The 24,546-nt window shown below is 47.6% G+C and overlaps 1 protein-coding gene across 5 annotated transcripts in view; it reads right to left on the bottom strand.

The window, feature by feature from the left end:
• The window catches only part of C4H11orf49 (chromosome 4 C11orf49 homolog), a 171,383-nt gene that overhangs the window by 1,879 nt on the left and 144,958 nt on the right, over positions 1 to 24,546 (bottom strand). For 3 of the 5 annotated variants that reach the window (XM_037204990.1, XM_028878909.2, XM_028878910.2), the window contains exons 5-8: positions 7,232 to 7,317; positions 5,166 to 5,361; positions 4,467 to 4,576; positions 2,031 to 2,094 (exon numbers count right to left, since the gene is read on the bottom strand). In XM_037204990.1, coding sequence (XP_037060885.1) covers positions 2,031 to 2,094; positions 4,467 to 4,576; positions 5,166 to 5,361; positions 7,232 to 7,317 — 456 coding nt within the window. Of the gene's footprint in view, positions 1 to 1,098; positions 1,799 to 2,030; positions 2,095 to 4,466; positions 4,577 to 5,165; positions 5,362 to 7,231; positions 7,318 to 24,546 lie in introns of those variants that run through there. The other 2 variants (XM_028878908.2, XM_028878911.2) reach the window with 2 other exon arrangements.

Raw genomic sequence — 24,546 nt, forward strand, 5'->3', positions numbered from 1 at the left:
GGAAAGAGGTGGTGTTAGTTGGCCCTTGAGTCTGTCTGCATCCTCAGCGGTTCTGCACCTCATGACAGGAGGCAGACTGGGGCCTGCTTCTCAACGGAGCTGTTTCTGTTTGGTTTAGACAGTGTCTCCACAGCCTAGACTGGCCTTGTACTTGTAATCCTCTTGTCTTGGCCCTGGCACTGGAATGACAGGCATGCACTAAAATGCCTGGCCTGAAAAGCATTTTAGAGTTTCAAACTTGGGAAGAGTTAGAGATGCCCCTTTCCTTACAGGGCCACTTTGTACTTGGGATCCTCAGCACTGTACAGTTGTAAACTGTACACTCTGGGACATGCAGGGTTAGAAAGGACAGGTCAAGGGAGCCATGGGGTTCTAAGCCAGTGATTTCCAGTGCTTTGGAATGACCTGGGGTGTCGGTGAAATAGAGATTTCTGTTTCCAACCCCAAATTGGCACAGTAGGACTCCAGCTTGGTAACTGGCACTGTCCCAAACTTCCCTGTGGTTCTGCTACCCACCAGGCTTTGAGAAACCTTTCAGGAACTCACTCAGATGCGTGGCACTCACTGCAGGGCTTTTTGGAAGCCACTTGTAATCACCCACTGGCAGGTCTTGGTAAGGAGGAGTGGAGGGAATTATGTGTTCAGTAAGTGGTGACATTGGCTTTACTTGGGGCAGGCAGCCTGCTCTGCCATGAGTCCTGCATTAATTTTATTTTGCAGAGGACCTACCTCATTCAAGAAAGGTGAAAATCACCTCTCCAGTTACCCAGTCTCTGCTCCAAAACCTTAGGCCTGCTTTGTGCATATGTGCACTACTGCCCTGACCTGGGAGCAGGTCTTCACAGACCCTGGAAAAGGCCGGGCAGCTCTAGTTCTTGTGGCCAGGGTCTCACAAGTGGTAGAACCTGACTGAAAGTCCTGAGATGCTGCTGAAGGCCATTTCAGGTGTGCCTCTGCTTTGAATGGCTGCCAGGTCCTCTGTGCGGAGGCAGGTCTCCCTGCTCCAGTGGCCCCCTGGCTCCACCTCCCATCAGTTAGAAAAGCCCCCAATCACTTGCCCTTTCCCTCCCCTTAGCCTACTGGCTTTAGACTCATTGCTTACCAGAGACAAGGGACTTTATTCATTTCACAGATTGGACTATTTGATACAAACTTGAAGCCGACTTTGAAAGTGAAATTCTTGCCATCCTCCCTCTTATTCCAGCTAGTGGCTGATTTCTCCAGCAGAAGGCCACGGTTGATATTCCCAGTACGTGCTCTCAGGAGTCACCCTTGACCATGAAGACCCTGCATTACTAATTCATGTTCCTCTTGTGGGAAATGACCCTTACTAGGAGGGTCGTGGTGGCTGAGAAGACACTGTACTTAAAGCAGACTGCCAACAAAAGGCTACAAGCCAAAACCCTTCCCAGAGATGACGTGGCCTTCAGCCTAGGGCACAGCAGGTTGTCAAAAGCTGGGAGCATGAATTCCGGGGTTTCTGGGGTTACTCAACTATCTGGAGGGCGGTTATTCACGCTTCTCTCCAGCAGAGGGCAGCACAGTGATGCTGGAGAAGTCGGGGGAGGGCAGCAAGAGCAGGGTGGGGAGCAAGGTGCAGGCCCCAGATGGGACCCTGCAGGTTCAAGTCTCAGACTCGTCTGTCTCTTCAGTGGAGCCATCGCTCTCTGCATCCAGTTTGCGGGAGCGATGGAGGGGTTTCCATGGGGAACCAACCCGGGGAGGGGTTCGGGAAGGCAGGCAGCTGGCCTCAGAAGTGGCAGTGATGGAGTTGACCAGGCCTGGGACCTGGACCAGCCTGAAGAAGGAAAAGCCCAGAGTTTGAGTCCCCTATTCAGAGGCCAGCACGTCCATGCACTTGAGCAGACCCCCAAGGACGTAGGGTACCTTTGTTCTCTGCTGGCCCCAAGCCCTTTCACTGACCAACATGGGGTGTTTAAAATAGGTGCTGTGTCACCTACTGTGGTCACAGTCACCGCTAACAGATCTGGCTTCCACAAGAGGGCAGCATCTTCCCACTTGACACTTACAGCCGCTCCAGCTCCTCATCCATGGCTGGGTCATGCATCAAGTCTCCTTTGTCTGGCAAAGCTCCTAGAAGATAGGGGTTTGGGGTGAAGTCACAAAACAACATGAGGGCCCTGCAAGGGAGCAGATCCTCTGTCCCTCGCCTTCATGTCTGACAATTCGTTCATCAGGGAAAGTTAGTCCACGTGGGACAGGGAGTCAGCTGCTACTTCATACATTTAGTGATCTCACTTTCCCTCCCTTACTTGGGGCAAAAGTGACAGCTAAGGAGATATCCCCAAACAGGTGATCAACCCCCTTCCAAGACCGGATGTGCTTTGTGACCAGCACTGGGTGTTCAGTTCCTGAGGCCCCAAGTGTGGAGCTGGAAAGATTATGGTCTAGGCTAAATCCAAAGGGTAGAAAACAGCCAGTGTATACAATTGCCCTTCCCTTGATCCCATCCCCTCAAATGTAGGATATGTGGAAACATGCTAAAATTGCTGCTTCTAGTGAGGAGGAAATCGATCCCATCTTGAGATCTGGTACTAGCATCTGTCCGGATTGGTTTCCTTAGCCATAAAGGCATACATAGGTTGGTGATGCTATTGGGAAGTATATGAAGAGTTTTGGGTGCTTCCTCCAATGAAATTTTCTTCTTTTTGCTATTTTTTTCAGAATAATCAGATTTTTTTTTTCCTAGCTAGGGAAAAAAAACCCAACAACAACAAAACCCACCTCCATAATGAGTAGGAAGGTGAGATTGAAATTTGCAGAGAGGGCGATTCTCACCAGGAAATTGTTGAAGGAACGGGGCTTAATGGCCGTTTGGCCTCTAGGCAGACAGTGGTGCTGGGCTTGAGACTCCCCAGCAGCTAGCGCTGGCCCCTCTGACTCTATTACACCTTCAGGTTGTGCCCCAGATCGTTCTGTGGGGACAGATTTCTTCCACAAACTGTTTCGAGCAGGCTAGTTCCAAGTTACTATTTTTAACACATGCTGCCTTCTGTTCTTGCCTATTCTACACATTAGTCATTAATTAGTAGTTAGAAATAAATTGTGTAAGGGTCCTTTTTATCCTCAGAACTGGAGATTGGAATGAAGGGATTTTTTGTTTTTTGTTTGTTTTTTTAAGACAGGGTTTCTCTCTGTAGTCCTGGCTGTCCTGAAACTCACTCTGTAGACCTGGCTGAGCTGCCTGCCTCTGCCTCCCCAGTGCTGGAACTAAAGGCATGTGCCACCACCTCCCAGCTTTGAAGGTTCTTTTTTAAGAGCAGAGAGGGGATGAGGTTAGTGCAGGCTGTGGTTGTTGCTAACTAGCTTTTCTTTTCCTCCTAGCAGCTATCACTGGTAGAAAAGTAGTCAGTTCCCAGGACTGTGACACCTAGAGAGCAGCCACTGGCTCCCAGGTGGCCTCTTTTCTAGCCCCAGTCCAGCTGGCGACCTTGCTTATGAATCTTAGTTGAGCAGGTCCCTGACTCCCGTCTGGGGAGCATGCATGTTTAGCTCGCCTGTCTCCTCTAGAACACTGGCAGATGTGTGTCTACAGAAATAAGCATAAAGGTCCCAACCCAGCTTCTGGCTCACACTGTGCTGGGTATTCTCTGGATCCCAACCACTCAACTGCCACAAGGAGGAGGGATGCCTTGTGTCTCTCTGAGACTCACAATCCTGGATCGAATCACACAGGGAGATCCTCCTGAGCAAAGATGGAATCATAAATCCTTTAACCTCCTCCAGGATCTGGGTTTGTGGCACACACCTTTAGTTCCAGCACTTGGGAAGCAGAGGCAGGCAGTTCAAGGCCAGCCTGGTCTACGCAGTACATTCCAGCTACACAGAGCTATACAGTGAGACCCTGTCTCAAAACAACAAAAGACAACAAACCTCCAGCAAGAGTGGCCTGCCGGCCCTCCCCGGGAGGGAGAGTGGCTGGGGGAGGAGTGTGGTGGGTGGAGGCCAGCCAGTGAGCAGAAAACCGATGGGCAGGAAAACTGGGCCAGTCGCCACTTTTTTTCCCTCCTCTCTTTTTCAGATTTATCAGATTTTTTTCCCACCTGGGAAAAAAACACCTCCCAGACACACCTTTGCCCTGTTTCTAAATTGGATTCGGGTCACTTTGATATATAATCTCCAGAACTACTGGGTAAATAGCCCTGCGTCTGCCCAACCTGCAGGCCACTCCCTAGAACAGAACCAGAGATTCTCTAGGGAGGGGCCGGCCAGGCCTATGCCAGGGAGCAGAGCAGCAGCTCATTCATGTTGGGGCAGGGCAGAAAGCTGTCAGTCACATGGGAATGTGAGGGACCTCCTAGGGCTGGCAGTTTTGGGTTATGCTCATTGTAGCTTCTAGGCCAGAGATTCAGAGACTCCTACCCCTGTAAGGGCCGTATCTGCCGACAGAAGCCAGCTGCTACCTGTGCTGGGAGGAGCCCAGAGGTCACAGGAGCGCTACTTACCCAGTGCTTGGTTGATTCCATGATGCTTTGAGAGAGCCACAAGGAATCCATAGAAAGTGAGCCTCTGGACATTGCTCAGGATCTCTTTGACAAGCGCTGGGGGTGGACAGCTAGAAGAGAAAATGCAGAGGCCAGATTCAAGCCTAAGTGCCATCTTTTCATCCACTCCTCCAGGACACTCAAAAGCTGGGAGACCATGGCAGGAGCAAGGCCCAGACTGCAGACGCACAGGGCTGGGATGCTCAGTGCTACTCAGTTGGTGAGCTTAGAGATGGAGCATGCTAGCTAGGCATGGGCTCTGCCACACCCCGGCCCCATAACCAAAGCTTTTACAGGGAACCCAGATGAGAGGGCAAGAGGACGCGGCCACTGGTGACAGCTCCTTGCCTGGAGGCTATCCCTAAGGTGCCTTCGTGCCTCAGTTTCACCTTCCCTTTCTGTGGAAAGGTTTTGGAACAGTAAATGTTTCCTTTCTAAGAAGGCTAGGCTCGTCTTCCCCTAGTAAACAAGTCACCTACAGCCAGTTTTTCCTGGTGAAAGTGCTCCTTTGTGAGCCACCTGCTTTGGGGGCAAATGGCCATGTTTTCAAATTTGGAAACCCTGAGCCAATCAAAATATATTGCTAGAGACTTGTTCCCAGACCCGCAGCCTGGCCCCGCCCCCGGGGCTGAGGTGGGCGGGGCCTCGGCCATGTCCCACCTGTACTTGTGCCGGTCACACAGGTTCTCCAGGCGCTGATAGAACAGTGATGCCTCCACTCCGTCCAGCATACCGGCATCACCCAAGACAGGTCGCTGGCGATGCTGCCCACTGGATGATGTTGGCACAATCACTGTGTTGGGGTTCTTCCCTGACAGCAAGTCCTGGTAGATGGCAGCCACACTGTCCAAAAACTCTGGTACCACAGGGATGGGAAGGTACAGTTTAGGCAAGGAGGTCATATTTCATCTCTTCACCATGTCCCCCTTCTCTGATAGCTCAGTTCTGTCCAGCCTCCGTGCAGATGCGAAAATCCCTGAGGTGATGGACTGTTGCCCTCATGAGACTAGATGAGGCCCCCACTGCAGACCTGAAGAGAACCCTATCTTTTTAATTCATTTACCCAACAACAAGTTTGCTATGTAATTATTTGCTTATCTGTCTCCTTGCTGGAATGTAAGAATCTTGAACAATGGCAGGGGTCATGCCCTACAGATGTCTCCTGTCCCAGTGCCTAATACTGTGCTGGTACATGTTAAATGCTATAACTGTGTTCTTTCTTTTGAAAAGTGAACACATGTACATTCTCACTGGTTAGCCCCATTTCATGAGGCCATCTGCTTCATGAAAGTGTGTTGGAGGATGCAGGAAGTATCTTTGTTACTGCCCAGACTGGGCCTCTTTTAGTGTACTCAAAATACCTTGAAAGAAAGGAAGGAAAAATAAATACCACTGAGGAAGAGAGGGCCCTGCAAACTGCTAATTTAGTAATCATTTGAAGTTGTTTTTCAAGCTTTGTATTCACACCATTGTTAGTAAACAATGACTTATGGCCTGTTCTCTCTCTTTCTCCCCCTCTCTCCCTCTCTCCCCGTCTCCTCTCTCTCTCTCTCTCTCTCTCTCTTCTCTCTCTCTCTCTCTCTCTCTCTCTCCCCTTTCTCTCCCCTTCTTCTCCTTCTCCCTTCCTCTTCTCTCTCCTCTGTATGTGCATGTTAGAGGAGAGGAATCCTCCCAAAGATGGCTGCTCCTTCGCTGAGGTCTAAGAGCTTCTGAGAAGGGAGACAGACGCTGGTGCTGCTGGAGCAGGTGGTGACCCCTTGTTCTAGCTCCTGCCTGCACAGCCCTTGGGCTGCGATCAAGTCAACAGAATGTGGCACGTAAGTGAGGCCAAAGCTGACTGGGGCACTGGTTGGCAAAAAGGCTATTTCCAGGCTCCAAAGACAGCTTTCTTTTTTCACTGGAAAAGCACTTTAACTAAGTTTCTTTATGGATGCAGCAATTTATAAACCCCAAATTCAATTTGGTATATGAGTTGTATACATTTATATTTATCTATTTTTATTCCATTTATTAAGTCAAATGGGCAAATGTCATTTGCAACGACATGAACTGGGAAGCAGAGTGGAAGTGAGATAGAGCTGGTGTGTGTGTGTGTGTGTGTGTGTGTGTGTGTGTGTGTGTGTGTAGATTCTTGTTCTTTTAGAGATGAGGTCTCATTATGTTGCCATGGTAGCCTTCATCTCCTAGACTAAAGTGACCCTTGTGCCTCTGTCTCTTTAGTAGCTTGAACTACAGTCCTGTACTGTTGCTTCTGGTTTGGTGTGTGCTTATTGAAAACTATGAGTATGGTAAAAGATATGCCACACATGGTCAAGGGCTAAGGGAGTGGTTAAGAGCACAGGTCTGAGTTCTAACTGTGCAGGCTTATCTCTTCAGACTAGTGAACAGATTAAAGTCCCAGTGCACACCTGGGAAGCAATAAGGTTTTAATAAGTGAATGCTATTGATGCTCTTACTGCTGTTATCGCTTAAATGGCTTTCTTTGTGCTGCTGACTGGAAGAAGTGTTTTTCAGTATCTTCAGGACACTGAGGAAGTAGGCTTGGCAGACTGAATAATGTGACCGCCAGTGTAAGTCAGACATCCTGTTGGTGGGTCGTGATGTAGCATACCCCTAGAGGAAGTGGGGAAGGGAAATGTGTGTGCCAGGCACACAGATGGAAAAGAGGGTGAGAAAGGGAGGCATGGTCCCTGACAAAAGCCACACGGGGCCTGGAACATTCTTACCTGAATAATAAAACTGGATCTGGAAGGCAAAGAGGAAATCTGAAAAAGACATCAAGCAGTCCATGGCATCATCCATGAGCACGATCCTGAGGGGAAAGAGGGAGAGAATGAGAGACGAGAGTACGTTACATGTGTGTGCCTTTGAGGAGAGAAAAGGCCAAGCTGACAGGCAAAGATCATGCACAAACGAGTTGTTTCTAGGCCCCCAGTCTCCCGTGGGGCTGCAGCATGTTTGGGAGAAGGGTCCCGAAGCCAGTTCCTCTTAGAACCACTCACTTCTCCATCAGCCGAACTCCGCTGCCCAACTGAGCTGAGCACACTGCTCCCAGGGCAGGCTCCCAGGGCAGTCTCAGCGGCACCAGTCAATGGAGCATGGGCAGAGGGCGCTGGAGGCGGCAAAGAGAGGGTGCAAGTGTAACGCAGCCAAGACCTCTTTTCATATCCTTCAGCAGTAAATCCTTTCATTCTGCAGCGAGGACCATTTAGTTCCGAATAAACACCGCTCATCAGAAAAGGCAAGAAGAACAGCCGAGAGAGAGGTTTAAAGGGGTCTTGGCAAGTGGTGCTGAGATTTAATAAGCTACCAAATGGCCAGAACAGCGACAGGCACCTCCACTCGGGGACATGGAAGGTAGATTGGGGACAGGGGGAGTAGGCAATTCTGCACTTGAGAGGGTCACAGAACACACATCAGCTAGTGTGGAGGCCACTGCAAGTACCCGTCTCCGCTCTTCCTACTGGGCACCCTCAAGGAGAAACCATTTGATTGGTAAAGAGATCACACCACGGCCATGTTCATACTCTCTCAGGGATGTAGCTGAAGGGGGACAGGAAGAGAAGGAAGTCAGCACTTGCTGGGCTCTAGCCGTGTGCCAGGCAGAGTGCCAGACTCCTCTGCTGGAGGGAGCTGGGCCTCCAATCTGTTTCTGACAGGGCCCTTCTGGCTTTATCTTTCTTTTCTTTTCTTTCTTCTTTTTCTTTCTTTCTTTCTTCCTTTCTTTCTTTCTTTCTTTCTTTCTTTCTTTCTTTCTTTCTTTCTTTCTTTCTTTCTTTCTTTCTTCCTTCCTTCCTTCCTTCCTTCCTTCCTTCCTTCCTTCCTTCCTATTTTAAATTGTTTAGTTTTGCTTTGGGGTATTTTTCTAAATTTATTTCCTTGAATCAGAGGGTCTCCAAACTGGAAGTGGATCAGCTTGAGAGTCAGTGGTATTTACTCTAGAGAAGGGACTTTATGGAGAACACCGTCTGAGTAGTAAGTACCCTTGTCTTAGAATTGTGCAAAGAGGGCTAGGATTAGGGTTAGAGTTAGGCACTAGGGGTTAGGGCTAGGTCTATAGTCCTGAGGACAGAAGAGGGTTCCTAGGGGCTGTGATAACAATAGCAGAGACAGGAATGGTTTACTGAGCACTCTCTCCATAGGGGGCACCACACAGAGTTTTAACTTCCTTCATTAATCTTCACCCCGCAGCACCAGATGTTGGACTTGTTACTTCCTTCTGTACCCGAGGGTCTTTGATCCCACAGGAGTCAGCTTACTCAAGTACACACGTAACTTGTGAGTTTGCATGACACCACAGGCTGAGTGTGTCCATTAGGTAGGTCACACTGCTTCTTTCAAAAGGAGGAAGAAGCCAAGTGCATGCCTTAGATCCAGGCACTGGAGATGTAGAGGCAGAGGCAGCTCTGTGAGTTCAAGGCCAGCACCAGCCTGGTCTATGTAGAGTTCTAAGACAGCCAGAGCTACTTAGAGACCCTTTCTAAAAATAATAAGACGCACTAAAAGCCAGGCAGTGGTGGCGCACGCCTTTAATCCCAGCACTCGGGAGCCAGAGGCAGGCCAGTGTGGGACGCGTCAATGCTGCAAGGGCCACAGGGGGGCGCTGCGGGCCGCCGTCAGTGCCCGGGAAACTAACCGAAGCCCCCCGATCTAAACGGCTCGGCTCGGGATTTCACCCAACCTGAGGGGGGGAGAGGGAGAGAGGGAAGGAGGGAGGGGGAGAGAGGGAGAGGGGGAGGGGGAGAGAGAGGGAGAGGGGGGAGAGAGAGGGAGAGGGGGGAGAGAGAGGGAGAGGGGGGAGGGGAGAGAGGGGGAGGAGAGAGGAAGAGAGGGAGAGGGAAGGGGAGGGGAGAGAGGAAGGGGGGAGGGAGAGAGACAGAGAGAGAGAGAGAGAGAGAGAGAGAGAGAGAGAGAGAGAGAGAGAGAGAGAGAGAGAGAGAGAGAGAGAGAGAACAGAGAACGAGGGCACTGAGCGAGCCTGCCTGAGACATTTGGAGGGGAGGCAGCAGAGACAAGGTCTGGGTTAGTGAAGATCAGTGCAGGGGTGGAAGGCCCTCCCAGGAAAACCCGGGGAGGAAGGGCCACCTCAGGAGGAGAGAAGGGACAGCCCTGTCCCTGCTGCTCTACTCCAGGTTGGCCAGGCACCCTAGCGGCCGAAAGCAAGTGACTTCAGGAGAGCACTGGGCTGAGCCTCACCCCTGGAAACCTTGGGTGGTGCCTCCTCTATCATTAACCTGGATCCTAGGGCTCATGTGGATAGTCGCAGTTGATTTGTATCTTTATTAGTCATTATATTGTGATGCAATTAAAATACCATAAAATCAACCCATTACAAATATATAACTCAGTGTTTTAGTATACTAAGAACATTGTGCAATCATCATCATCACACCTGCTAATTCTAGAAGTTACCTCTCTTTGCATTTCTCTCCCATCAGCATGCTCCTGAGGCAGACTCTGCTTCCCAGAGGCTCCAAGCAGATCCTGCCAGCACCTCTCTGGACTGTAGGAAAATGCCCTCCCTAACCCAAGACTACATACAGGACAAAACTCTATACTCTGCCCCCACCTCAGAACTGGCTCAGCTTTCTGTCAGGCTTTTTAAAGAAAGATTTATGTTATTTTTAGTTAGGTGTGTCTATGTGTAGGTATGTGCATGTGAGTACAGGTGCCTGAGCATCGGACTTACAGCAGTGGTAACTGGGTGCTGAGAACCAAAGCCAGGTCTTCTGGAAAAGCTGCAAACACTCTTAATCACTGAGCCTCCCTCTAACCTGAGAGGCCATTCTTGATCAGAACGTTAGCCTCCTTTTATTTCTGTTATTGTGTTAAGGTTCAGGCTTTATTTAAGTACAGATTTTTTTTTTTTAATGCACACAAGCTGTGCATTAATACACACCCACCCTGCTGTGTAGTTAGCTGCTGGGACTGCTGACCTGCGGCAGCCAGAGACAATGGTTCAGATGCATGTTGTTTACTTCTTTGGCATCCTGGCCACAACCCCCCCCTTCTTCCCGTTCTTATCTACCCCAGGAACTTGCTGCTCTTTTCAGGATGGCTTTGCTGCTCTAGGAGGAAACACCTTCAACAGTCTTAGCAGAGAAGAATTGGCCCGAGAGCAGCACTTTCAACTTTGTGGATCAGGAATGTGTGCCTGTCACCTACCTGGTCAGGGGCAAAGTCCCTGGGAGTATGAGCTTATCTGTTTGCTGCTCACAGAAACAGTGCTGGATGTGGAAGTCTGGCCCTTGGGTCTTTCTGCAGTCTGTGGTAAGCACTTCTGGGATTCCAAGAACTGGGCTTACATTTGAATCACTGGTCATGCTTGTGCCAGAAACACCACTTCCTCCTCTTCTCCTTCTCCTCCTCCTAAGACAGGGGTTTCTCTGTGTAGCCCTGGCTGTCCTAGAACTCACTCTGTAGACCAGACTGGCCTCAAACTCAGAGATTCAGCCGCCTCTGCCTCCCAGTGCTGGGATTAAAGGTGTGTGCGCCACCATCCAGCCAGAAACATTTCTTGATCCTTTCTTTTGGACAACATGAGAGACCTAAGGGTGGTCATGATACTCAGTAGGAGATGGCTGCTCCCTCCATAGACATGGGCACTGCTAAGGAAGAAAGACCAAGCCCTCCTTGAAGATGGCACAGTATGGTGGCAGAGCGGAGCCTCAGGGAGGCAGGGCAGCCTACGTGCTTGACTGTTCCTGCCATTGACTTGGCTGAAACTGATACCTGAGTCAGGAATGCAGCACATGTGGATGACCTTGTTTCAAGGAAGGTTCTGGAAGAGTTCTGGGGTGATGGATTGGAGTTCAAGATGAGAGAGTGAGGGAGTTATCTGTGGGAATATATGAGAGAGAGAGAGAGAGAGAGAGAGAGAGAGAGAGAGAGAGAGAGAGAGAGTCTGTGGATGTCAGAGGGATCAGATCCCTTGGAGCTGGAGCTACATGTGTGCTATTCGCTACCTGGGGTGGTTTCTGGAAACTGAACTTGGGTCCTCTGCAAGAACAATACATACCTTTAACTGCAAGAACAATACATACCTTTAACTGTAAGAATAATACATACTTTTAACTGCCAAGGCATCCCTCCAGCCTCTTCATTTTAAAAATAGAAAAATATCTTTTTTATTTTGAAAATTAAGGCATTGGAAAGATAGCTCAGTAGTTAAGAACACTTGTTGAGATTGTAAAACATCGGTAATGAACTTCTGCCCTCCGGGGTTCTCCCATTGGGCTGTAAGCCTGTATTTAAGACCTCCTCTCTCCTTCAATAAATGGCATTCGGCATTGAAAAAAAAAAAAAGAACACTTGTTGCTCTTGCAGCGGGCCTGGGTTCGGTTCCCAGCATCCCATGGCAGTTCACAACCATCTGTAACTCCATTTCCAGGGGATCCAATGCCCTCTTCACCTCCACTGCCACCAAGTATGCATGTGGTGCACATACATATATGTAGGCCAAACACTCATAAAATAAAACTAACTAAATAAAAACAAAGCCCACCCTATAAAGACAAGTGGTGGTATGTGTCTGTAATCCTAGCACTCTGGAGGCTGAGGCAATGGGATTGTTAGTTCAAGGCCAGCGTGGTCTACATAATGAGACTCTGTCTCAAACAAAACAAATTAAATCAAGGCAAAACAAAGCAGACACAAACACCACATGTAGTCCTGTCCATCTCCAAACAAATGCTCTGACCCATGAACATTCGAGCATACTCTGCTTGCTCTCAACTCCAGCAGAACTGTGGGAAAGGCAGGCAGGAAGCTATCACCCTGCCTTTGTCTTCCCAGGCAGAGACAACCTGGGTTGTCCATCCCCACAGATAACCCCCTCATCTTGAACTCCAATCCATCACCCCAGAACTCTTCCAGAACCTTCCTTGAAACAAGGTCATCCACATGTGTTGCTTTCCAGTGGACAGCAGTTGGCTCAGCACCCTGCCCGCCAGAGGCCTTTTGCTAACACGCCAGCTGCTCTGACACCTGGAGAAGCCTGGCCACCCTGGCTTTGAAGTGGAGCCAGCAGGGAACCGCTGCCAACAAGAGTCTGCACAAATCTATTGGATCACGGAGGGATCCTTGCAGGCGATGCCTCCGGGCTAGAGAGAAGGCCTCTGGGGAGAAATACAGGCGGCACTCTGGTTCAGGCTGGCTCTGAGCAGAACCATGTGGAGGGTGGAGTCCAGGGCAGGCAACTGGGATGAAGCAAGCGGAGTTGGCAGGGTCCGAGCTGGTCCCAGGGGGTTGGCTGCTCTCTTCTTCACTGACTTCCAAGAGCTGGGACAAGCTGGCCGGTTGGGAGGAAGTGGGGGCCAAGCTTCCAGTCCAAACTCACTGAAGCACCAAGCTGCTCTGCACCCCTGGTCTAGTGGCATGAGCTGGTCCCTTTTCCCTGACATTCTGGGTTTGATGACTCAGAGATCAGGTCTCGGTTCTAACTGTGTCTCAGTTTCTCCATATATAAGGAAGAGCTGACCACGGTTCCGATAGCAAAGGACACTGAATAATGCAATCTGAGGATGAACTTTGCCCAGGGGCTCAGAAGCTCAAGAGCAGCGTGAGTGCTGTCAACAGAAGGCGCCTCTCTGGGTTAAGGTGCTGGAAGAGCCTAAAATAGCAAATAAAAGTGGCTGGGTGGAAGTGAATGCTGCCAGCTCCCAAGCCAGGCAGAGGCTGCCAGCCGGAAGCTGGCTATTTAGTTTCTAGCCCACTTTTGGGGGAACCAACGCTTAGCCAAAGCCCAAAAGAAGAGCTGCTTTACATGACTAAACTTCTTTGGAGAGGTCGTGTGACTAGTGTCCTTCATTGGGACAGCTGAAGCACGTCCCCAAGTTGGTCTGCGCTAACAGTCCACCCTGGCAGACTGTTTTAACAGGACAGTGATAAAACCATGTGAGGACCTAACCCCAAGGTCAGGGAGCATGCTGCTGGGAAGGTTTCCTGGGTCTCTCTCCTGGCTTGGGTGAGAAATGTGCTACCCCAGTCCAGTCCTCAAAGGCATAGGACATGTAGGTCACAGCTTTCCCTAGGTGCCAACCTGTACCTCCAGGGCACCCCAATCCCATCTACCCTGTAGGGCCTGACAAGTCTGACCCGGAGCAATATTAATAACAATAATGCTCAATATCCATTTTCATATCTTTTGAATTAAAATTGTATTTGCTCATTTGTGTATATTAGGTGGACAGCTCATGCCACAGTCATGTGTGGAGGTCAGAGGACAGCTGGAGGGATCAGTTCTTTCCTTCTACTCTATGGGTCCCAGAGATGGAACTCAGGTGTCACTCTTAGTGGCAAATGCCTCTACCTGATGAGCCCCGCCTCCTCTTACTGATTCTGTGAGATAAGTTTGGTGAGCATATTTACAAGGACCTAGAGGTTCAGAAGAGTGTCATAAGTTAACCAAGATCACAAGCCCGCATCTAGAGAGCTCTCACTGAAATCCAGGTCTTTCTGAGTCTTGAGCACAGGTTCTAGGCCATTTGCTGTATCTGTTAAGAAAACAGCCTGGACTCCGTGTTGGCAATAACCTTTCTAGGCCTCTGCCCTGCTCCTGCTCCTGCTCTTGGCCTCAGTTCTGGCACCCGCCTGCAGAAGGGCTGGAGATTCAGGCCTGCCTCTGCTGCTTCCCTGCAGACACCTTACAGCCTGCCTTTTTATCCCAGAACCACCAGAGGGAGAAGCCTCAGGTCTTAGGTGGACTGCTCACACACAGGTTTGGGGAGGTAAAGCCTGAACGGAATGTGCAGCCTAGAAGGCCTGCCTTCCTCCTGCCCTGTCCACGGCTCTCTGTAGGCACCACCAGTGGAAAGACCAGCTGCTTGCACACTGTACCCGGAATTCTCTGGTCCTCTCACTGCTCCGCTGTCTAGTCAAATCCTGCCTTTCCCTTTTCATTTCCAAGAAGTCCATGAGCTCCCCAATTACAGCAGAGAATAACTTAACACCTGTGTTCTTCAATTCAGCTTGTAAAAGTTCTTTTTTTGTTTTTGTTTCTGAGACAGTCTCATGTAGCTCAGGCTGGCCTTGAACTTGGTATGTACTCAAGGCTGGTCTTGAACTTCTGATCCTCCTGCCAAGTAGAATTACAAGTAAGTAAAACATTCTTAGGACTGAAAAACTCTCGAACTTCTAGAGCCTAACATACCAAATATTCTCTTTCCTTTTTTTTTTTTTTTTTTTTTCTCTTTTGAGATAGGGTTTCCCTATGTAGCCTTGGCTGGCCTGGAACTTAGTAAGTAGATCAGGCTGGCCTTGAACTCATAGAGGTCTCCCTGCTTATGCCTCCCGAGTGCTGGGATTAAAGATGTGTATCACATTGCCTAGATCAATTTTTTTTTTTTTTAATTTATTTCCTTTTTCCCTTGGAAAGGGGACAGTTGTGAGCTGCCATGCTGGGAATTGAACCCGGGTCTACCAGAAGAGCAGCCCCTGCTCCAAACCACTGAGCCATCTCTCCAGCCTGCCTAGATCAATTTAAAAACAACAATAAGAAACAATACTAGGGATTGAACTCCGGGCCTTTATCTCTGCTGAGCTACATACTGCCCTCTTCATATCTTTTAAGCTGAGATAGGATCTCACTACATTGCTGGTGCTCACATCCTGGAATTCATTCAGGAGTCCAGGAGAGCTTTGAACCTATGATCCTCTTGCCTAACCTCAGTAGTTAGGATTACAGGCCTATGTCACCAGGCCAGGCTTTGTTTGTTTACTTTGAACATGGGTTTTACTATAGTGCCCAGACTGGACTCAGACTCCTGAGGTCAGTGATTCCCCTTCCACAGCCTCCCATGTAGCTAGGACTTCAAGCATGTCACCAACTTCAGCTTTTTTGTGGGTCATGGTACTGGGTATTGAACTCATGACCTTATGCATGCTACGTTATATACTCTGCCATTGGCTTATGTGCAGTCCCCAATTTTGCTGTTGGTATCTTTTGTTGAACAGAACATTTACATTTTAATTTCTTGGTCTATTACAACTGCTCTTAAACTGTGGGTCTTGACCCCTGGGGGGGTGTCCCATACCAGACATCCTGCACATCAGATATTTACATTACAGTTCATAACAGTAGCAAAATTATGAAGTAGCAGTGACACAATTTTATGGTTGGTTTTATCGTGAGGAACTGTATCAGAGAGTTGCAGCATTAGGAAGGTTGAGAACCCCTGGTCTAGTAGTTAGAATTTGACATCTGAGGCCAGGGTTCCACTTGCCATTAGGAGATTTCTGCTTCTTTGATGGTACCTCCCCGTCTCTCTGGGATATCAGCCCCACAAAGGCAAGGACTTTTTGTTCATTGCTCTAGCTGCAGTACCCAGAGTACCTAGCTGGAACGGCACGTGTGCTTGATGAACTCTGGCTGCTGAACCACAGTTTTGTCTGTGGACAGTTGTGTTTGTCTTGCTCACTGGGCCTGGGCTTTTCGTAGCATGGTTAAGAATTCTTTTGCCACTTCATACCAGACACTCAGCAAACACTTGAAGAATGAATATAGGAGTGAGGTACCACTTTCCATTCACTACACTATACATGTATTTAAAAATTCTTAATTTAAAACATTTTTTTGAAGCTAGATATCATCACTATATAGCTGTGCTGACCTGGAACTCACTATAGACACCAGGCTGGCCTCAAACTCACAGAACTATGTCTGCTTCTACCCTCAGAGGGATGGAATCAAGGCCATGCGCCACCATACCTTCCTTCCATTGTCAACTGTTGGCATTGTTTTCTGAGAGGATGGAGTCCTACTCAGAAATTCCTCTTTACATCTCCAGCTTGTGTTTCTCCTCTAATGGCTTCTGATCTTACATTGAAGTCTTTGATCCATTTGGAGTTGATTAACTTAAAAGGGTTTTCTGTAGTTGTAATAGCTGAACCCAGGTGCTTGCCTCTGCCTCCTGATTTCTGGGATTAAAAATGTGCATCACATGCTCAGCCCCTACATTACAATTTTAAAAATCAGATAATTTGATCACTTTTCAGCCTTTGGGCTAAAATCAAGTGTAAAAAATTAGGTAATTTGTTGGGGTATATGACATGGGTTTTACATGGATTATCTCATCTCTATTAGCTATCATTATTTCTATTTTATAGATGGGAAAATTGTTACTTAGATTAAATAATTGTTTGTTTTTTAAGACAAGGTCTCACTATTGTAGCTCAGGCTGGCCTGGGACTCACTGTGTAGCCTGGGCTGGCCTTGAATTCATTCTTTCCTCAAGAGATTATTGGGATTCTAGGCATGAACCACCATCTCTAGCAAAGTTAAATAACTTGAGTAAGACTATAGGCTTATTGGTGAAGGACTTGCCGTTTGAATCCCCAGGGCTGTGTGGCTCTGGCACCTATCTTTGCCTATCAGGCTATACTGTGACTTTCCAGAATGTAAGTGCTTTTGTCTACAGCTGGGCTTTCTAGGAGTGTTGTGCTTTTGGAGCTCTGTGCTTTTATTCCTAACACAATGATGCCAACAGTGCCTTTCCTATTCAGGCAGATCCCCGAGTAGAGGTGTGGTCTCTGTTTCAGATGACAATAAGGAAGGGAATGTGAGCGATTTAATCCACCCTAGGCAAGAATGCCAGAGGGGGCTTGAGGGTAATATTCTAAACCAGTGGTTCTTCAGTGTGCTTCCTAGACCATCCACATCATCATGGACGATTTAGAAACAGGAACCTTTGGAGTCCTCCTAGAACTCTTGAACTCCGGTGAGGCTGCTAGCTGGGGTCTAAGAGGCCCCTCGGGTGATTCTGAGGACAGTACAGGGGAAGGACACTGCCTTAAATCTACCCTTGGCTTGGAGCTTCCAAATCTTGTGTTGCTTTCAAATGGCTTATAGGTGACGGTCCCCTTGGTTAGGAGGACAGAGCCAGAGGCTAAGCAGGTGTGGTCTTGCCTTTACTTGATGTCTTGTTAGATCATCTTCTGAGTATTGTGAAAGGGGAAAAATCCCGAAAGCACTTTGATCTATTTTTACATAAAAACCCGCCTTATTATTGCTATTATTATGTGCATGGATGTTTTGTCTGCATGTATGTCTGTGTACCATGTGTGCACATTGCCTGTAAAGGTCAGAATAGGGCATCAGATCTGGAACTGGAATTATAGGTGGTTGTACATCACCATATAAGTGCTGGGAATTGAACCTAGGTCCTCTGGAAGAGCAGCTGGTGCTCTTAACTACTGAACTATCTCTCCAGGCTCCATTTTAAAAAATTGGGTAATAATAATATTAACATTATCATAACAATGAATTATTTATTTACTTATTTATATACTCCTACTTCATTTTATTTTTGGTTTTTGTTTTGAGATAAGGTGTCATGTGTCCCAGGCTGGCCTAGAACTCCTGATCCTCCTGCCTTACCTTCTGAGTATTAGTAGGATAGGCATGCACCATGATGTTTGATTTAATTATTGTTGATTATTATTATTATTATTGAGATCTCTGTGTAGCCCTGGCTTTCCTGGAACTTGCTTTGTAGACCAAGCTGGCCTTGAACTCAGAACTCTGCCTGCCTCTGCCTCCTGAGTCCTAGACTTAAATTAATATTTATTAAATTTGCTAGACAATTTCCATAAGTGTCACTGAAATCTCACAAAACCTCTACGATTATTATTATTCCCATTTTATAGAAATGGAAACAGGGCTTGGCAAAGCTAAGGGCTATCCTTACTGCCATCCAGTAAATGGGCTCTGATGGGCTGTATAATTTACCCTTTCCTTTTTAGGTGTTATTTGTTATTTTTAATTATGGGCATGCCAATGAACTTGTATGTGCAAGTGAGTGTGGTGCCCACCAAGGCCAGAAGAGTGTTGGATCCCCTAGAATTAGAGTTGGGGCAATTGAGAGGTGCCTGACATGGGTGCTGGGAACCTAACTGGGGTTCTCTGGAAGAGCAGCAAGCACTGCTAACCACTGAGCCATCTCTCCAGCTCCACATCACACACCAACCTCTTTCTAACACCTGTGCTCCAGTAGGTTAGGTTCAAATGGTACTACTTTTAACTGATATTGCAAGTTGACTCTGTGTAGGGCATTATTTTAAGCACATTACAGACAATTATTACCACCTTGCAAGTAAGGACAGTGATGCTCAGAGAAATAACTTCCTCAAGGGCACAAGGGCATAAATCCAGAGGCCTGGTTCCAATCACATGCTCTGGTTTTGCAGGGCTGGGGACTGAACCAGGGCCCGCACACAGGCTATGCAATGCTCTGTGTTCCCAAGCCCTCAGGAAAGCTCCCTAGCTTAGAGGATGATGAGATGGAGATGCTCTGCTGACCACAGGGATAACCTTTTCTCATTCCTGAAAGAACGCTAAGGTGGAGGGGGTCTCTGGCTGGGCTGATGGTGGAGAGAATGTTAGCTCTTTCCTGTGTTCCTAGCTCACACCTGCTGCCCCAGGGCCTGGCCAGAATGCTTGCTGCCCTTAAGGCAGGCCCTTGTGGAAATGCCATGTCATGCTCAGGCTCTGGTTCACAGCTGCCTGTGGATTACATTCTTTTCCGTAGGCATCATCACAGGCTGGAGCCTCCTGCAGTCTGTCCCAGACCTCAGGGCCCTGAGTAAGTACGCTGTCAGTGGATGGGCGAGGGCAATTCCTCTTCTCGCAGGAATCAGCCTTACAGGCTAACCACCCACATCTGTAACTCCGGTCAGACGCCTGGGCCCTTTGATGGGAAAACTGGCATTCTGGCTTTCAGGACAGAGCGAGAAGAGCTTCACAGTCGAGAGGCATTTTCTGGGTAGTTTTCCAGCACACACGGCAGTTGGAGTAGGGTGCGGGGTGAATGCTATTGAGGAACAGGTGGACAGGGAAGCCAGACACTCACACCTACGGAGGAAACCAAATTCCCCTAACTTTGAATTCACCTCTGCTTCGCAGCCGCTCCCCTGCGGACCCCCCCAGCACCTCTGTTATTTGTACCCGTGCTCATTCCTCATAACGAGAGGGTGCTTTTCTGTCGAGGAGCACATAAGCCTCTTACCACAGAGGACAGAAGCCTCTCGGTATTGATAACTGTACAAAGGATATATTCATGACACGGCATTAAGAATTTTGGTTTTCACCAACACTTGAGAGGTAGAGACCAGAGATCAGAATTTTAAGATCATCTTGAGCTACATAGTGAGCACTGGCTAGCCTGGGCTACCTGAGATCCTGTCTCAACAAAAAGGAAGAATTCATTTTTGCTTGTTTGTTTGTGTGTGTTATTTTATTTTATTTTTATTTTTATTGGTTTTTCAAGACAGGGTTTCTCCGTGTAGTTTTGGTGCCTGTCCTGGATCTCGCTCTATAGACCAGGCTGGCCTCAAACTCAGAGATCCTCCTGCCTCTGCCTCCTGAGTGCTGGGATTAAAGACGTGTGCCACTGCCCAGCCTCATTTTTATTTTTAAACTTCTATTTATTTAAAAAATTTTAATTTATTATTAATTTATTTTGTTTGCATGTATGTCTGTGTACCACATGCATGCCTGGTGCCTGTGGAGGTCAGAAGAGGAGGGTGTTGGATCCCCTGGAACTGGAGTTATGGACAATTGTGAGCTGTCATGTGGATGTTAGGAAATTGAACCCAAGTACTTGATAAGACCAACAAATGTTCTTAACTGCTGATCCATCTCTCCAGCCTGTTTGTGAACCTTTAAAATAAAGATCTTGTTTATTTGTGTGTGTGTGTGTGTGTGTGTGTGTGTGTGTGTGTGTGTAAAATGGTGTACAAATATTCACATATCCATTTATTGATGCATTCATTCAGCACACATGCTCGGAGTATCTAGTGCATATGTATGCAGTGCATGTGTCTTTGTGTACACATGAAGGCCATAACAAGGCCATGGATCCCTGGGAGCTGGAGTTACAGGTGTTTGTAGGGGTGCTGGCATGCTTTGTGAGTTCTGGGATCTGAACTCCAGGCCTCTTGCCTGTTCAGTGCTCCTAACTGCTGAGTCACCTAGACCAGGATTGGTATTTTCAGAGTATCTTATTATTTATAATCTTGCAGTGCTTACACAAATCTGATCTTTAGAAGATCTGCGGAAATGGGTGTGGCGAATGCAAAGCTGCGGCTTCCTCCCCTAAGTTTACCATAGACTATCAAGACTGGGAAAGGAAGGAGAGAGGACTCAGTGGTCAAGAGCACAGGCTGCTCTTCCAGAGGACCCCATGGTGGCTTACAGGGCCACAGGATCCCACACCCTCTTCTGTCTCTGTGGGCAGTAGGCACATAAGTGTTACACAGGCAAAACATCCATATACATAATTCTACAAACAAACAAACAAACAAACAAACAAACAAATAAGAATGGGAAGGGAAGACAGCAGCTATGCTGAAGTGAGAGAAACCAAGGTGATATATGGGAAGAGGTGGAAGGCAGTGCAAGAACTCAAGGGGTCCACTTTAAGCTTAAACATTGCTCTGTGAGGGGCAGGAATACATTTTATTAATGATTATATCCAGTATTCTCAGTAGCTACTTGCATGAAACTGACACCCAAGAAATATTTGGTGGGGCTGGAGAGACGACTCAGTGCTAAGAGCACTGGCTGCTCCTGAAGAAGACCCAGGTTTGGTTCCCAGCACCCATGGAGTTTCTCACAACCGGCTCTAACTCCAGTGCTGGAGGATCTGATGTTCTTTTCTTGCTTCCTGGTGTTCTTACACACGTGGCGCACATAAACTCACACTGACAAACACAGACACATAAAAAAATAAATGTTTTGTTTTGTTTTGCTTTTGAGACAAACTCTATGTAGCCCTGCCTGGCTGTCCTGGAATTCACAGAGATCTGCCTGGCTCTGCCTCCCGAGTGCTGGGGTTAAAGGCATGTGCCACCACCGACTGGCAAGTCCTGACTTTTAAAGCATGAATTCTACCCCCAATCTCTTGGGCTGAATCTTTCTTAAAATGAGCTGAACCCAAAGGGAAACTAGCATGGAATTCTGATGTTACCTCTGCTTTCAAAATGAAGAGATAATCTCCCATGATCACCATCACCCTGTTCTTCATCCCTTTCTTTTTTCTTCTTTCTCTTTCCTTCCTTCCTTCCTTCCTTCCTTCCTTCCTTCCTTCCTTCCTTCCTTCCTTCCTTCCTTCCTTCCTTCCTTCCCCTCCTGCTCATCTTCTTCCTTCTTTTGTCCTTTCTTTTTCTTTTTTTAAAAGACAGGCCCGGCGGCAGAGACAAGCAGACGCAGGTAGGCCTGCGGCGGGGGCCCGTGGAGGTAGACGGCCCAGCGGTGGCAGCCGACAGGATACTCAGACCCGGCGGCAGCCGCAGAGACATTCAGGCCCAGCGGCAGCCCACAGAGGTAGACGGACCCAGCGGCGGCCTGCTGAGGTAAACGGACCCGGCGGCAGCGGCCGACAGGGACATTCAGGCCCGGCGGCAGCTGGCAGAGACATTCAGGCCCAGCGGCGGCCCACAGGGGTAGACAGGCCCAGTGGCAGAGAGAAGCAGACGCAGGTAGGCCTGTGGCGGCGGCCTGTGGAGGTAGACGGCCCAGCAGTGGCCCGCTGAGGTAAACGGGCCCGGCGGCAGCGGCCAACAGGGACATTCAGTCCCGGCGGCAGCGGCCGACAGGGACATTCAGTCCCGGCGGCAGCAGCCGACAGGGACATTCAGTCCCGGCTGCAGCCTGCAGAGACATTCAGGCCCGGTGGCGGCCTCCAGAGCAGACAGCCCAGCGGCAGCTGACAGGACATACAGGCCCGGTGGCGGACTGCAGAGGTAAACAGGCCCAGGACGGAGACAAGCAGACGCAGCTTGGAACAGGGACGCCCCTAACCCCAACATCTGGGGAAGAAGCTATCTCGGTGGGTCAGAACCAGAACGAATCTGAACACTCCGTCTGAGAACAACCCAGGGCCCAGCTGCCGATCCTGTGAAACCCAACAATTTGGAGGTGTTGGTGAGACTACCCTGCTCAGCTGAAACCCATCTGGGAGAGGATTCAGATGCCTACAGTTTAAAGTCTGAGGAATCAAGATCAGCTGAGGAGTTGACAAATGAACAAAACGTGACCTGGGAACACAGAAGAAGGCGCTACCCAGACACCAAACCAAATCACCAGAATCATAAGTATATAATTCACCGATCGAAATCAGCTGCCCCTGAAGAAATAGCCCAATAGCACCAATTTAACCAAGAACCACTACTAAACCAAGACTAAAAATTAGAACAAGAGAGGCACTCTCAGACACAGACACCACCTGCACCTCACAGAGGAAGAGATGAGTAGACGCCAGTGCAAAAATACAGGCAACAACATAAAGACCTATATGGCAACATCAGAACCTAGTGATTCTACACCTGCAAGACCTAAACATACCATGACAGAAGAAACAGAAGAAATCAACCCTAAAAATGACATTAAGAAGATGATAGAGGCCCTTAAAGAAGAAATAAAACATTCCCTCAATGAGGAAATAAAAACTTTCCTTAAAGAGGAATTGAAAAAACTACCTTAAAGAGGAAATAAAAACTTTCCTTAAAGAGGAAATAAAAAACTCCCTTAAAGAGGAAATAAAAACTTCCCTTAAAGAGGAAATGAAAAACTCCATTAAAGAGGAAATAAAAAACTCCCTTAAAGAAATGGAAGAAAAAACGAACAAAAAATGGGAAGAAATCAAATCAAGCCAAGAAAAAGCAATTAAACAGATGAAAGAAACATTCCAAGATCTGAAAAATGAATTTGAGACAATAAAGAAAACACATGCTGAGGGAATGCTGGAAATAGAAACCCTGACAAAACGAACAGGAACTACAGAAACAAGCATAACCAACCGATTGCAAGAAATGGAACAGAGAATCTCTGACGCTGAAGACATGATAGAGAAAATAGATTCGTCAGTCAAAGAAAACAATAAAGACAAAAAAATCCTAACACAAAACGTCCAGGAAATTTGGGACACCATGAAAAGACCAAACCTAAGAATAATAGGGATAGAAGAAGGAGAAGAATACCAACTCAAAGGCACAGAAAATATATTCAACAAAATCATAGAAGAAAACTTTCCTAACCTAAAGAAAGAAATACCTATGAAGATACAAGAAGCTTACAGAACACCGAATAGCTGGATCCAAAAAAAAAGTCCCCTCGCCACATAATAATCAAAACACTAAACACACAGAATAATGAAAAAATATTAAGAGCTGCAAAGGAAAAGGACCAAGTAACATATAAAGGCAAACCCATCAGAATAACACCAGACTACTCAATAGAGACTATGAAAGCTAGAAGATCATGGACAAACCTCATGCAGACACTAAGAGACCACGGATGCCAACCCAGACTATTATACCCAGCAAAACTCTCAATCACCATAGGCGGAGTAAACAAAATATTCCAGGATAAAACCAGATTTAATCAATACCTGTCCACAAACCCAGCCCTACAGAAAGCACTAGAAGGGAAAATTCAACCCAAAGAAGCTAAACACATCCATGAAAAATCAAGCAATAGATAATCCTACACCAACATACACCACAGAAGGACAACACAACACAACCAAAAAAAATAACAGGAATTAACAATCACTGGTCATTAATATCCATCAATATCAATGGTCTCAACTCACCTATAAAAAGACACAGGCTAACAGAATGGATAAGAAAACAGGACCCATCCATATGCTGCATACAAGAAACACACCTTAACTCCAAAGACAGACACTACCTCCGAGTAAAGGGCTGGGAAAAGGTTTTCCAAGCAAATGGACCTAAGAAACAAGCTGGTGTAGCTATCCTAATATCTAATAAAATAGACTTCAAATTAAAATCAATCAAAAGAGACCAGGATGGACATTACATATTCATCACAGGAAAAATCCACCAAGATGAAGTCTCGATTCTAAACATTTATGCTCCAAATACAAAAGCACCCACATTCATAAAAGAAACACTACTAAAGTTTAAAACGAACATCAAACCCCACACATTAGTAGTGGGAGATTTTAACACACCACTCTCGCCAAAAGATAGATCTACCAGACTGAAACTTAACAAAGAAATAAAGGACCTAACAGATGTT

The sequence above is a fragment of the Peromyscus leucopus genome, chromosome 4, assembly GCF_004664715.2.
Source record: "Peromyscus leucopus breed LL Stock chromosome 4, UCI_PerLeu_2.1, whole genome shotgun sequence".
NCBI classification, from domain to species: domain Eukaryota; kingdom Metazoa; phylum Chordata; class Mammalia; order Rodentia; family Cricetidae; genus Peromyscus; species Peromyscus leucopus.